A 15356-nucleotide genomic window follows, 5' to 3' on the forward strand; every position below is an offset into this window, starting at 1 on the left:
GCAACCGGCTCTAGTATTCTTGTCTGGGAAATCCCATGGACAGAGGAGCCCGTGAGCTACAGTGCATGGGGTTGCAAAGAGTTGGACACAACTGAGTGACTAACATACACCAAATCAAATGTGGTGGGAAATTTAACTCAATTCTGACACCATCTACCTGGAAGTAGCATCAGATTCCATAGGTCGAGAGTTCAGCCTTGGAAGACTACCCACCCCTCACATCCCATTTCAGATGCCCGTCACAAGCTCAGATTATTGCTGGTGCTCCGGACCCACTGGGGATATATCTGAAGCTCCTGTGAACCCCTTCTCAGGTTGGACTAATTTGCTAGAATGGCTCATAGTGAAGTGAAGTCGCTCAGTCATGTCCGACTCTTTGCGACCCCATGGACTGTAGCCTACTATGCTCCTCCATCCATGGTATTTTCCAGGCAAGAGTACGGGAGTGGCTTGCCATTTCCTTCTCCAGAGGATCTTCCTGACCCAGGGATCGAACCCAGGTCTCCCGCACTGTAGGCAGACACTTTACCGTCTGAGCCACCAGGGAAATCCCTAGAGAAACATTTTACTTACTTGATCACCAGTTTTATTACTAAAGGATATACTCAGGAATAGGAAAGGATTACTCAGGAACAGCCAGATTGAAGAGATGCATAGGACAAGGCATGGAGAAAGGGAGAGAAAATTCCATGCCCTCTCTAGGCACACCACTCTTTTCAATCTCCACGTGTTCACCAACCTGAAAACTCTCTGAACCCAGTCCCTTTGGGGGTTTATGGAGGCTTCATTACATAGGCATGATTGATTAAAGCACTGGCCATTGGTGACTGAACTCAAACTCCTGCCCCTCACCCCTCTCCCCTGCTGGAGGCAGGAGGGTGGAACTGAAAGTTCCAAACTCTAATCTCTTGGTCAGGCTCCACCTGGCAATCAGCCCCCATTCTTAAGAGAGTTTCTAAAGTAACCTCATTAACATAACAAAGACATCTTTGTTGCTTTCCTCACTTAGAAAATTCCAAGCATTTTAAGAGCTCTGTGCCAGAAATAGGGACAGAGACCAGATAAATATTTCTTATTATAATCACATCACAGAAGTTACAATTTAAATCATTTGAATCTTCAGCTAGACTATCTTAGAACATATATTTAAAAGGCAAAAAAATGATGGTAGTCCTAAGAGTATTTGTATATATACATACCTGGGAAGGAACATTTTTGGGAGGCTCTATTCGAATGCTTGGGTCCCACTCTCCGGGAGGAAGAACAGTCACCTGATCCAGAAATTCGTCAATTCCTGACACCAAGTCATTACGATCTTTTGCTTTGTAAGCAACATCATGAAACACCTATAGAGAGAAAATAACCATTCATAGATTTAAAAAATGCGTCTAAAATCTTAATGTATTTTGTGTTTTCATTTCCCAGTTAGCATACATGTGATTATAATGATTTGAATACGAAGTTCTTAACTAAAGAAGTTTTAGTGTAAAATATTATAGCCTCTTTTATTCTATGATTGCACAGATGTTTATCTTTTCTTAGAATGCTAGATGAATGTTGAAATTTCTGGTGGAAAGAGAAAAAGAAGGAAAAGGAGAATAGAAGGAAGCTCATTAAACTAGAATTAATGATTCAGGTTTGACAAACATTGTTTATATATATGTAAATCAAACTTTCTGAGAGAAGCCCCTGCTTTAAAATTAGAGAGAAAAGTTTATAACAATATTTATACCATGGCATAAAACAATGCTTGAATAAATGATGGACTAATCAATAAACAGTACTAAGCCAAGTTATTACCTGTATAAAAGTAAAACAGGATCTTTATCCATATCCCACTTAAAAAGCAATTCTAGGTATTAAAAACTTAAATATGAGTGTTAAACTATTAAGTTAATTGGACATAATGTAGAAGGCTATATTTATGACCTCAGAGTAAACAGTAATGCAAATCTCCAAGATTTAGTGTAGTGTCAAAACAAGCACATAACTAATTTCTGCTGTTCTTCAAGGGGAAAAAAACTACATGTTCAGTAATGTCAAATGCCAATAAGAGATTAAGTGACGTGAATACTGAACATAAGATAGTATATTTTGTAAATGATGACCTTACAGAAAGCAATTTCAGTAGAGTGGTAGTGACAAAAATTACACTGTAATACATTGAGATAAATGAAATTATTATGTTCAGGACCAAGTAGAGATTACTCTTTCAAAACTCTTAAGATTCAGGTTCAACCAACACTTCAGTGGGACATGCTATGTTAAGGAGTAAGAAATTTTAAGGATGGGAAAATCCTGGCCTTTTATTTCATATGTATTTTCTAAGTAGCTACTATATGTTAGGCCTGTTTGCTAAATGAACCAAAGGAGTCAGTGTTGACTTAGCTAAGTGACAGAGAGAGAAAACTGTTGACACAAAAGTCCAGAACAAGAAGAAGAAAAGTTTCTCTTTTTTTGCTTTTGTTCTTATAAAACTATGATATTTATGTTAATATACAATTACTTTATTATTATTTTAAAATAAATTCACAAATATAGTTTTAAAAATTCTCATTTTTAAGTTCTCTTATAAATATCAGCATACTATCAATATAAACAAAAGCTCTTTGGAGTGCTTAATAATTTTCAAGACTATGAAGGGATTAAAAAATTGGTAATAGTGCCAATAAACAAAATCATATGATTTATCTCCAGTCATGCTCAACAAGAAGGGAGAAAAGAGGCTAGCTTAATTCAAGATAAGGTGTTGCTAGGATGACTAGAACATTCAGTCATTAATTCATATTAAAAAAATGTATTGAACCCTGACTGAAGGTCAGACACCATGCTAAATATGAAGATACAAAAGGAAAAGACAGTCTACCTACAAGAAGTCCCCAGTACAGAGAGGAAAAGAACAGCTTAGTCAACAAATAATTATTTGAGTACCTGACAAAATCAAAGAACAAAAATGAATATTAATGGTAATTGCTCACATGGAATTTAGAGATTAATAATGAAATTCACTTCATCATTTTCTTAAATTGTATGAATCAACATTGAATTTTATTCTTGAATATAATTGTTCAATGTATTTCAAAGCAGTTAGATGGCAGAACAATTTCTCCACCTGAGCTTTGAACAATAAAAACCTTTCATTCTCTTTTAAAAGTATTTAGATTTTCTTTTAATATTCAATGAATGTACTTCGTAATTAACATATCCTATTATAATTAACAGCTCTCATCTTTTGCAATAACTTTCTGGTTGAGTTTCCTCTTCTCTATTTCGCTCCTCATAGAGTTGGAAATTGCTCCAAGCTAACTTTCAAGTCTAAAGGATTCATGTTTGAGCCTTCATTCAAGGGCTCATTTGTTGTTGTTTAGTTGTTAAGTCGTGTCCTATACATGTATATATAGGAAACTAATACACGACTGAAGTGACTTAGCATGCATGCATGCGTTGGAGAAGGAAATGGCAACCCACTCCAGTATTCTTGCCTGGAGAATCCCAGGGATGGAGGAACCTGGTGGGCTGCCGTCTATGGGGTCGCACAGAGTCAGACACGACTGAAGCGACTTAGCAGCAGCAGCAGTTGTTAAGTTGTGTCCTATACATGTATATATAGGAAACTAATACTCTCTTTAAGTTGGTTCTTTCTAAAACAGATGAAAAAATTGGTTTTGTTCTAACTTTTGGTTTCCTATGTGTAAAAATCAATAACTCATATAAAATCAATAAACATAATTTGAACAGATAGAATTTATATTGAACTCCAAACATAAGTTCAAATTTTCAGATTTCATAAACCTAGGAAAAGTTATATACAATACTAATTCATAGATATTTGAAATATTTCAATAAATTATTATTTAGATGAGATTTCAGAAATGTATAATCTCATTTGGTATTTACTACTGAATTTTGAATTTATGTCACTTCTGTGATTTTTGCATCTGCTCTTCTTTTACAATAAAAATAGATTTTTGCAAGGCATAGTAGAATTCAAGAAACCAGTTATATGATATGATATTTTATGTTTATTTTTATGATCTTACATTTTTTAGACATAGTTCTTTGAGAAGCTGATGAAAAATTTTTCCAGTTCAAAAACCTACACACAGTGTTTGTACACAGAAAAAATTGTGTGTTGAGTCAGAGATCACAGGCCTCCTTGAAATCTATCTTCAGCTACTCTAATGGTTAAAAGGCTCCAAGGTTAAAAACATCTCCATTTAGGCAATTACAAAGAGAGTTGATAGATGTCTTACAGCTTTTGGTGTCATGTATACTATCCAGATAAACTGCCTCTTTTATTTTTTGAGAGCTTAAAACTATTTTGCCCCAAACAAGACCCTCAATGATATTAACAATGGTGCTTACTTTGGCAACACAAATGCTACTCAGTTCACTTAAGGGAATATTAATAAACACACTCTAAATTCACTAAACAACAGATTTTCTTTAAAGTATAGGGTTTTAAAATGTTCATGTGTGTGAATTTATTACCCTTTTTGAACAAATTTTTCCAAGGGAAATTTTATAATAGAAGCATTTAAAGGGGATTCAATACCGAGAAATCTGATTCACAGTAAACTGTCATGAATACAGAACTCCAAAAGTTAGGTGTACCTAGTAGGGGGAAATGTTCCCAATGAACTTGAATAAATACCTCATCTGTCATTAGGGTTGCAATTGATCTGCCAATCTCATGGTACTGTTGACCCTTTCCCAGGGGTCCCAGAAGAATGAACAAAAATCTGTAATGAAGAAGAAAAAAACATGTTTCAAGGTAGAAATAAAAAATAATTTTAGTAGTACAGCATCACTCATCTCAAAGGAATTACTGAAGATAGGATTTCAATGTAAATATAGGATTTCCATATTTTTCCAGGTTATTATTACATATTTTGAAATATTTTATGTTTCAAAATGACTCATGCTTAAGATCCTTGAGCAATTGGAATCTGGGGTATTTTGCTGTTTCTTTCATTTAGTGACCTATAGTGCTTAAGCAGTTAGTATGAATTTTAAGGATTCTATAATTCTTATAGGATAAAGTTAAGAAAAATAGAATCTGATTAAATCTTTTTGAATTGTAAGATAGAGAACTCACTATCATATATGTAAACTGTAGAATTAGGTAGAAGAGGGGAATGGTAATACAGTAGCATAAGCAAAGAAAGAATATATGATAAAAAAAAAAGTGGGTGTGTGCAAAATTTACATTAAATAGAAAAAATGATTGCCAGGAATCAAAAATTAGAATTAAAAAAATCCATTAATTCCAATGCTGGAGGAATAATAATAGCAGCTGCACTGTGATATTCCATCTATTTAAGGTTGAAAGTCTAGCAAATTCATCATCACAACTGGAAATTTTGAAGAAATCAACATGTGTTTTAACTTTGGAGGACCAATTACTGTCCTGTCTCTGAAAAGGTCAATTCTACAAGGAAATGATGAGAATTTTAAGATGCCCTGTATTTCTTAATATAACTACAGCATTCACTTGTTAAATGGTTTCTGCTTTTAAGTATGAAGACTAATGACTTTATAAGGTATACTGAAATAGATATCACAATTTTACCTTTCATTCAGTTATAAACTTCAGAGATTGTACATGTTTTTACATGATGCATATATTACAGTCTTAGAGGATCTGACAATTTTTTGTGTCAGTTGTAACTGAATCCAATTCTACTATACATAAATGTCCACTATACACTTAAAACAGGAATAATTTAGTGTGGTGGCAGATGCTTTACTAATTATAGTCCTTTTAAGAAATTTCCTAACCTGTGTACATCTTACTATTTTCACATTTCTATTCCAAGGACTATTTATAAACCCTAAAATTATTTTCTGGTCTTTTTTACTATGCGTTACTGTTATACACACAGTGTGCCCTTTTGTCCTCCTAAGAAAGGATAATTAGGAACCTTGAATGGCTTTCTTTATTCTATTTGTCTAACTAATCTTCTTCCATTTTTCACCTTTCCTAACTAAACAGTCTAGTCTTTAAAATCTCTCCTTACACAGTGCCTCCATCGTGCCCCTAATTTCTCCTCCACTGTTCTCTAGACACACTTTGCTATGTCAGTATGAAATGAGGTCACTTAAACCTTGACAGTTTTCAAAGTGAGGGTATATAACCCCATTATGGCTTTTCTCTACTCCTGGGAGTTTTTTTTTTCTTTCCTTTGAAATACAAGAGCTATTATTGTCATAAATAACCATCATTTACTCAGAGTTCATCGGACACCTTCTTAGCTGGTGGAACAAGAATGCACTGCTTGGAAGACACAGAGGAATTTTAATCTACTAAAATAATACCACTATGGTTAGTAAATTTCACATGTTAAATCTGAATCCCCAATTCCCAGAAACTCTGACTAGATTACATGGTGTATATGGAAAAATGTAGCCTTAATCATATGTCAGACACCACCTTAATGTGTTCAGTTCATCCTTCTCCTTTTTAATAAAACTTGGTATGCATCAGAAGTCTTGGTAGCCTTCCAGATGAACAGACATACTTCTCTCTATAACTTGAATTGGTAGCTAGTTTCCTGCCTCAGATCTGTTCATACACAGGTTCAGGCAGAGGTTCTTAAACACTGAATTCCTTTCCAGTCAGCTGAGCTCTAATGAAATGAGGCCTCTTCTGACTAAACTATTCTATATTTTTGGAATATCATATCCACAATCAAACCACAGAGTGATATAATTGGCTATGTTTTGAGTTAAGGCTGAAAGGTTCATAGAAGAAACATTCTACCAACTGAGTTATCATAGCACCTGAAGTTATCATCAGTTTAACTTGACTAAGACCTTCAATGTTTGGAAGAGGAGACAATTAACAGCATCTGAGACAATTATATGCTGTGTTGTGCTTTGTTGCTCTGTCATGTCTGACTCCTTGTGACCCCATGGACTGCAGCCCACCAGGCCCCTCTGTCCTTGGGGATTCTCCAGGCAAGAATACTGGGGTGAATTGCCATGCCGTCCTCCAGGGGATCTTCCCAACCCAGGGATCGAATCCAGGTCTCCTGCATTGCAGGTGGATTCTATACCGACTGAGCCACCAGGAAAGCCCAAGAGACAATTATGGCATCATACAAAGGGCACCAGTCATGACGGAAACAGGGCCATACATAGATAAGTTTTGCTGTGGGAACAGGATCAGAGTAAGAGCCTGTCTGCACACAGGAATCACATTTGATGGAGGGAGAAGGGAGGAAAACAAGGTGCCCTAGAAGAATTGCTAGGAATGTAAATGTGTTGTGGCCAATATTCATTTTTCTTCACGAATTTGCCCATGGACAGTCTTATCTCTATAACATGAGATAAATAATAAATAACAAAATTCAGTTTATATTATGGCAAAGTTGTTAGTTTTTATGTGCACCTAAATGAAAAACACGTTCAGGTAATCAAGTTAAATTTGTCCTTTTGATTCAGATTCAACCACGGTAACTACCAATGATTCTTAAGACTCTATGTATGGGAACTATACTAAGATTGAAACATATAGTATGTAAGACACAGCAGGTAGTATCCTAATGATGGCACTTAAGCATAAACCGAGCCTTGAAAACTTTGATCTTTTCGAGTATGATCACACTCATATACTAGATCCTCTTTAGCCCATGCATGCATGCCTGCTAAGTTCCTTCAGTCATGTTCAACTCTTTACCACCCTACGGACTGTAGCCTGCCAGGCTCCTCTGTCTATGGGATTCTCTGGGCAAGAATACTGGAGTGGGTAGTCATTCCCTTCTCTAGAGAATCTTCCTGATTCAGGGATGGAACCCGCCTCTCTTTGTCTCCTGCATTGGCAGGCAGGTTCTTTACCACTGGCTCAGACCGGAAAGAATGCCTGCAATGCAAGAGACCCAGGTTCCATCCCTGGGTGGGGAAGATCCCTTGGAGAAGGGAATGGCTACCCACTCCAGTATTCTTGCCTGGAGAATTTCATGGACAGAGGAGCCTAGGGGGCTCCAGTCCATGGGGTCGCAAAGAATTCCACAGGACAGAGAGACCAACACTTTCACTGTCTTTACCACTAGCGCCACCTGGGGGCCCTGTTTAGCTCATGCTGCTGCTACTACTGCTAAGTCGCTTCAGTCGTGTCCGACTCTGTGGGACCCCATAGACGGCAGCCCACCAGGCTCCCCTGTCCCTGGGATTCCCCAGGCAAGAACACTGGAGTGGGTTGCCATTTCCTTCTCCAATGCAGGAAAGTGAAAAGTGAAAGTGAAGTCGCTCAGTCAGGTCCGAGCCTTAGGGACCTCATGGACTGCAGCCTACCAGGCTCCTCCATCCATGGGATTTTCCAGGCAAGAGTACTGGAGTGGGGTGCCATTGCCTTCTCCGGTTTAGCCCATAGTCTAATGCAATCTTTGAGAAAAGCCTAATACTTTATCACTTTTCACCAAAAGTCTAAAAAAGGAGTTCCAGTATTCTGGCCTAGAGAATGATGATACACCTTTTGAGGGATTCCCTGATAGCTCAGTTGATAAAAAGAATCCTCCTGCAATGCAGGAAACACCAGTTCAATTCCTGGGTAGGGAAGATCCCCTGGAGAAGGTATGATAAGCTACCCACTCCAGTATTCTTGGGCTTCCCTTGTGGCTCAGCTGGTAAAGAATCCGCCTGCAACTCGGGAAACCTGGGTTCGATCTATCCCTGCGTTGTGAGGCTCCCCTGGAGAAGGGAAAGGCTACCCACTCCAGTATTCTGGCCTGGAGAATTCCATGGACCATACAGTCCATGGGGTCACAAAGAGTTGCACATGAGTGAGAGACTTTCACTTCTCTTCATGATGATGTAGACCAGGGTGTTCAGAGATAAGGAGTGTGCCTAAAAGCAAACATAGAAATTTGAGAAGAAGGAAGAAAGAACAATTTTTAAAGCACTTTTGGCACTCCTCCACAAAGAAGAAACAACAGTTTTGTGGATTATACTTTAGTTTCAAGAAAAAAAACTCTCAGAGGAAATTATATTTATACCTTTTTTTTCCTCCCCACAAAAAAAAAAAAAAATGGCTTAAGAAAGTGCAAAAGATGCTCTTATACTTTTACCTGGTTGGGATTGGGACCTCAGCTAATCCTTGAAGCAGTACAGCTGGGGACAGCCTGACAAATGCAACTACAGTTCGATCCAAAAACTCTAATTCCCCAACTAAGATGTTGGAGGCTTCAGCACCTGGAGGAATCTTCTTCATAAAATGCAGATCGACCTGAGAGCATCACAAAGTAAAATACATCAAAATTGGACAAACTTGTTAAATCATTCCTAGCAGAGTACTTCACACATGGTAACCCATCATTAAATATAGTTTAAATAAACATAGCTTATACAAGTATTATTTAAATCAAATTTAAAATAGTTAAACATCTTTCTTGCCCTTTAAAAATACATTTTTCTTTTACTTCTGTATTTTTGGAATTTGTTAACAATACATTGAATATTCTAGTTTTCTGCTCAATACTTTTCAAAGATGCTTTTCAGCATTAGTAATCTTGAAATTTTCAGGGTGAAAAGATTATGTGTTCAATTAAATGCATATACTGTAATCATAATTTAATTAGTATTTGCCAATATATTTAATATTTGTATACTACATTATCTTAATTTTGTACATAATACATTTCAATTAATATGTAAAATATGCCTATTTCAAAAGAAACATAATCAAAATTTTCCTTATAATATAAATTATGACTTTAGTATTCAACTTTATAGAACTTTAATTGTTCTATATCCTTCACATTTTATACTTGTCCTGATCAATCTTCAAATTTAATTTCTCATCAGAGTATTTAGATATGGCAGAGTAAAGGAAACAAGAATAAAAATATTAACATTTGGAGTTGCTGAAGAGCCACAGCTGAATTTCTGATATGAGATGTCTATGACTGAAATGAATGCACACAAAACAAATCCATCATTAATAAAAAGAAATGCTTAAATGGTGAAGTCTGAAAATGAATGTAAAATATTCAAAGAATAACTATCAATTTTCACATAGAGAGCCTCAGTGAAAACCAAGTAGTGATTTTTAAAGTCACTTTTACAAAGCCTATTTTTTATTTCTAATTCATTGACTTGCTTTTAATGGAAACCTATTGGTAGGTAATAATGATTGCTATAATAATTCTTTCTATGCTCCAAATGAAATGGAGACTAAAGACCAAAGTGGGAATAGGAGAGAGTGAGGCAGAGAGAAGGAAAAGAAAGAGAAGGAGAAAGAAGGAGAGGGAGGGAGATGAAAAGATGAGGAGGAAGCGAAAACAAAGAGAGGAGAAAGGAGAGAGAGACGGGGCGAGAAAAGAGCTCTCACAAATACTTGAGATCAACAAGACTTTTTTGGGGGCCAGATACTCCTTCTGTTTAATGATTTTTGAATTTTTTTCAAGCAGTTTAAAATGAAAAAAAATTAAAACTTTTAGGAGGAATAACTTAGGAAGTCCATAGCCAGACTGTAGTGACTATACTAAATTTGCTGCTTTCTGAAATGAAGACCTCAGCACACTAGTATAGAAGGTTTATAACTACTTAATTTTCTGTGAGATAAAGGTGCCTCAAAACATAAAATCCATTATATGAAATATTTATTTTATCATAAGGATTAAATATAAAAATAATCTAGTACGCCACTAAAATATCAAATAGAAGTATTGTTCTAATTTAAAGAAAAAACGATTTAACAAAGCAAAACTGCCTATAAAATTTGATGAATATTATAAATTTCAAAAATTTTAACCTATAAATATATTTCCAAATATAAATTTGTAAACTTGTAATACCTATACAGTATTAGCTCTGTGAGAAAAACATATTAAATCTCCACAAGTCTTTCAGAGCCTAAAAAACTAAAATAAACTATTAAGTTTTTTCCCCCAATAGAAATATGATATTAATACACTGGAACAAAGAGAAAATGGCTTTTTAAGAAAATCTACAACTGGTAAGCAATATGAGTCATATTGGTAATATCTGTCATAACTCTAATGAGAAGTTTGAGTTCAACCTGGAAGACTGTGTAAATTCCTTTATTCAATATTTCCTGACATATGCCATAACCTTAACTACTGATGTCTGTGCCTCAGGCATGGGGCAACTACACACATGACTGCTTTAAGATTTACTTTAATTAAATCAAGGAGTACCTAGTACGCTGTGTGCATGTGTGCTAAGCTGCTTCAGTCATGTCCAACTCTGTGTGACCCTATGGACTGTAGCCCGCCAGGCTCCCCTGCCCATGGGATTCTCCAGACAAGAATACTGGAGTGGGTTGACACGCCCTTTTCCAGGGGATCTTCTTAACCCAGGGATCCAACATGCATCTCTTGTGTCTCCTGTATTACAGGTGGGTTCTTTACCACTAGCGCCACCTGGGAAGCCCACCTAGTATGCTGCTGCTGCTGCTGTTGCTGCTAAGTCGCTTCAGTTGTGTCCGACTCTGTGCGACCCCATAGACGGCAGCCCACCAGGCTCCCCCGTCCCTGGGATTCTCCAGGCAAGAATACTGGAGTGGGTTGCCATTTCCTTCTCCAATGCATGAAAGTGAAAAGTGAAAGTGAAGTCGCTCAGTCGTGCCCTACTCTTACTGACCCCATGGACTGCAGCCCACCAGGCTCCTCCGTCCATGGGATTTTCCAGGCAAGAGTACTGGAGTGGGGTGCCATTGCCTTCTCCAACCTAGTATGCTAAAGTAGCTTAGCTTTATAGAAGAAAATACATGGTCCTTAAATTTTGTTTTTGCATTATATAATACTTGATATATCACTGATTGATACCCGTTACTTAGAAAATCCACTAAAATATTTAGAATTTAATTTCAGGATTAGGAAATTTATTCTGATTTAAAATGTAACAAATTATAGTTAAATAACATATATCAAAAGACCCATTATTATTGTAATACTCTATGCTATATATAGTATAATACTATACTAAATACTAATATATATAGTATAATACTATTCTCCAGGCCAGAATACTGGAGTGGGTAGCCTTTCCTTTCCCCAGGAGATCTTCCCAACCCAGGGATCAAACCCAGGTCTTGTGCATTGGAGGCAGATTCTTTACCAGCCAGCTGCAAGGGTAGCCCAAGAATACTGGAGTGGGTAGCCTATTCCTTCTCCAGAGAGTCTTCCCAACTTTGGAATCAAACTGGGATCTCCTGCATTGCAGGCAGATTCTTTACCAACTGACCTATTAGGGAAGCCCACTCTAAATTATAGTACTTATTATTCTTGGACTAGTCATATATTTGGGGGTAATAGATATATATTATCTACTTATTTTATTATATTATACAATTATATATTATTCCTGGGATAGCCCTATATTTTTATATTTATCTTAACATACAATTCATAAAGAACCTTATTTGGCAATCTAACTTTTAATACAACAAAAGGTCACATTTAAGGACCACAGTTTAACTTTTTATAAAACTACAAATATCAAAAATAGCTCTGAGGAGTTAGGTTGACCTACATTCCTAAGACAGTCCTCAAGTGGACTCAAATATGGAATAAAGAAATCCTGGAATTTTCTAGTCCTCTGAAGAGAATCTTGAAGAAACCAAGCTATATACTCATGGATCTGGACTTATACTCATGCATCTGGGGTCTCCAGACCTTTACACTAGGAAGGGAAATATGCTTTATTCTGGTTATTTGACACTTAAGTTGTGAATGAGAAACAGTTATATCACTGGGGAACAAGGTTAGACCAAAGATAATGGTGGAACCATAAATGTCTGGACAAGTTACACACTAAGATGTGAAGGAAATACACATGAGTCTTTAGGGAGAAAGTTTTAAGTCTCAAGCCCATTGTAGAATGTACAGGAAAATGAATAGAAATTCCCTGGGGAGACATGGTCTTGTAACACTAACCAGCGAGTGATCTCTAGTAGCTCTCTTAATCTGGGATTCAGTTTTCTTCCCTTCTCAATGAGATTTTTAAGGTTTCCTAGAATTCTAGGATTTTATAATGCAATATATTTCATACTTTAAAGACTGATGATGAAGGGAGTTCCTTCTACATAGAAAATAATGCGGCAGTTCCTTTAAGTCACTTGAAATTAAAAGAAGCCATCAACATTTGATATGAGCCACAGTCAGATCATGAACTCCTTATTAACAAATTCAGATTTAAACTGAAGAAAGCAGGGAAAACCACTAGACCATTCAGGGATGACCTAAATCAAATCCTTTATGATTACACAGTGGAAGTGACAAATACATTCAAAGAATTATATCTGATAGACAACAGTGCCTGAAGAACTAGGGACAGAGGCTCATGACATTGTATAGGAGGTAGTGATCAAGGCGATCCCCAAGAAAAAGAAATGCAAAAAGGCAAAATGCTTGTCTGAGGAGGCCTTAGAAATAGCTGAGAAAGGAAGAGAAGAGAAGGCAAAGGAGAAAAGGAAAGATGTACCCATTTGAATGCAGAGTTCCGAAGAATAACAAGGAGAGATAAGAAAGCCTTCCTCAGTGATCAATGTAAAGAAATAGAGGAAAACAATAGAATGGGAAAGACTGGGGATCTCTTAAAGAAAATTAGAGATACCAAGGGAACATTTCATGCGAAGATGGGTTCAATAAAGGACAGAAATGGTATGGACCTAACAGAAGCAGAAGATATTAAGAAGAGGTGGCAAGAATATACAGAAGAACTATATAAAAAAGATCTTCATGACCCAGATAACCACAATGATGTGATCACTCACCTTGAGCCAGATATCCTGGAATGAGAAGTCAAGTGGGCCTTAGGAAGCATCACTATAAACAAAGCTAGTGGAGGTGATGGAATTCCAGTTGAGCTATTTCAAATCCTAAAAGATGATGCTATGAAAGTGCTGCACTCAATATGCCAGCAAACTTGGAAAACTCAGCAGTGGCCACAGGACTGGAAAAGGTCAGTTTTCATTCCAATCCCAAAGAAAGGCAATGCTAAAGAATGTTCAAACTACCACACAATTGCATTCATCTCACACGCTAGCAAAGTAATGCTTGAAATTCTCCAAGCCAGGCTTCAACAGTACATGAACTGTGAAATTCTATATGTTCAAGCTGGTTTCAGAAAAGGCAGAGGAACCAGAGGTCAAATTGCCAACATCTGTTGGATCATCAAAAAAGCAAGAGAGTGCGAGAAAAACATCTACTTCTGCTTTATTGACTATGCCAAAGCCTTTGACTGTGTGGATCACAGCAAACTGTGGATAATTCTTCAAGAGATGGGAAAACCAGAATACCTTACCTGCTTCCCGAGAAATCTGTATGCAGGTCAAGAAGCAACAGTTAGAACTGGACATGGAACAACAGACTGGTTCCAAATAGGACAAGGAGCATGTCAAGGTTGTATATTGTCACCCTGCTTATTTAACTTATATGCAGAGTATATCATGTGAAATGCCAGGCTGGATGAAGCATAAGCTGAAATCAAGATTGCAGGAGAAATATCAAAAACCTCAGATACGCAGATGAAAACACCCTTATGGCAGAAAGTGAAGAACTAAAGAGCCTCTTGATGAAAGTGAAAGAGGAGAGTGAAAAAGTTGGCTTAAAACTCAACATTCAGAAAACTAAGATCATGCCATCCGGTCCCATCCCTTCATGGCAAATAGGTGGGGAAACAATGGAAACAGTGAGAGACTATTTTTAGGGGCTCCAAAATCACTGCATATGGTGACTGCAGCCATGAAATTAAAAGATGCTTGTTCCTTGGAAGAAAAGCTATGACCAACCTAGACAGCATATTAAAAAGCAGAGACATTACTTTGCCAACAAAGGTCCATCTAGTCAGAGCTATGGTTTTTCCAGTGGTCATGTATGGATGTGAGAGTTGGACCATAAGGAAAGCTGAGCACCGAAGAATTGATGCTTTTGAACTGTGGTGTTGGAGAAGGCTCTTGAGAGTCCCTTGGACAGCAAGGAGATCCAACCAGTCCATCCTAAAGGAAATCAGTCCTGAATATTCATTGGAAGGACTGATGCTGAACTTGAAGCTCCAATACTTTGGCCACCTGATGCGAAGAGCTGACTCCTTGGAAAAGACCCTGATGCTGGGAAAGACTAAAGGCAGGAGGAGAAAGGGATGATAGAGGATGAGATGGTAGGATGGCATCACCGACTCAATGGACATGAGTTTGAACAAGATTTGGGAGCTGGTGATGGACAGGGAAGCTTGTTGTGCTGCAGTCCATGAAGTTGAAAAGAGTCAGACACAACTGAGCAACTGAACTGAACTGATCAACATGTGGGAAATAATAAAATAGTCATATATATAGTCAAATAATAAAATAGTCTCTATGTCAGTTTAAAAACACAACATATCTGCTTTTTAAA

The 15356-nt window shown here is 37.0% G+C and overlaps 1 protein-coding gene across 8 annotated transcripts in view; it reads right to left on the reverse strand.

Moving 5' to 3' along the window:
• Positions 1–15356, reverse strand: part of SLC4A10 (solute carrier family 4 member 10) — a 343489-nt gene that overhangs the window by 111112 nt on the left and 217021 nt on the right. For all 8 annotated transcript variants that reach the window (XM_061436804.1, XM_061436824.1, XM_061436845.1 and 5 more), the window contains 3 exons: positions 9069–9226; positions 4655–4742; positions 1200–1346 (listed from right to left, as the gene is read on the reverse strand). In XM_061436804.1, coding sequence (XP_061292788.1) covers positions 1200–1346; positions 4655–4742; positions 9069–9226 — 393 coding nt within the window. The remainder of the gene's footprint in view (positions 1–1199; positions 1347–4654; positions 4743–9068; positions 9227–15356) is intronic.

Source organism: Bos javanicus, chromosome 2, assembly GCF_032452875.1.
Source record: "Bos javanicus breed banteng chromosome 2, ARS-OSU_banteng_1.0, whole genome shotgun sequence".
In the NCBI taxonomy this organism is placed as follows: Eukaryota; Metazoa; Chordata; class Mammalia; order Artiodactyla; family Bovidae; genus Bos; species Bos javanicus.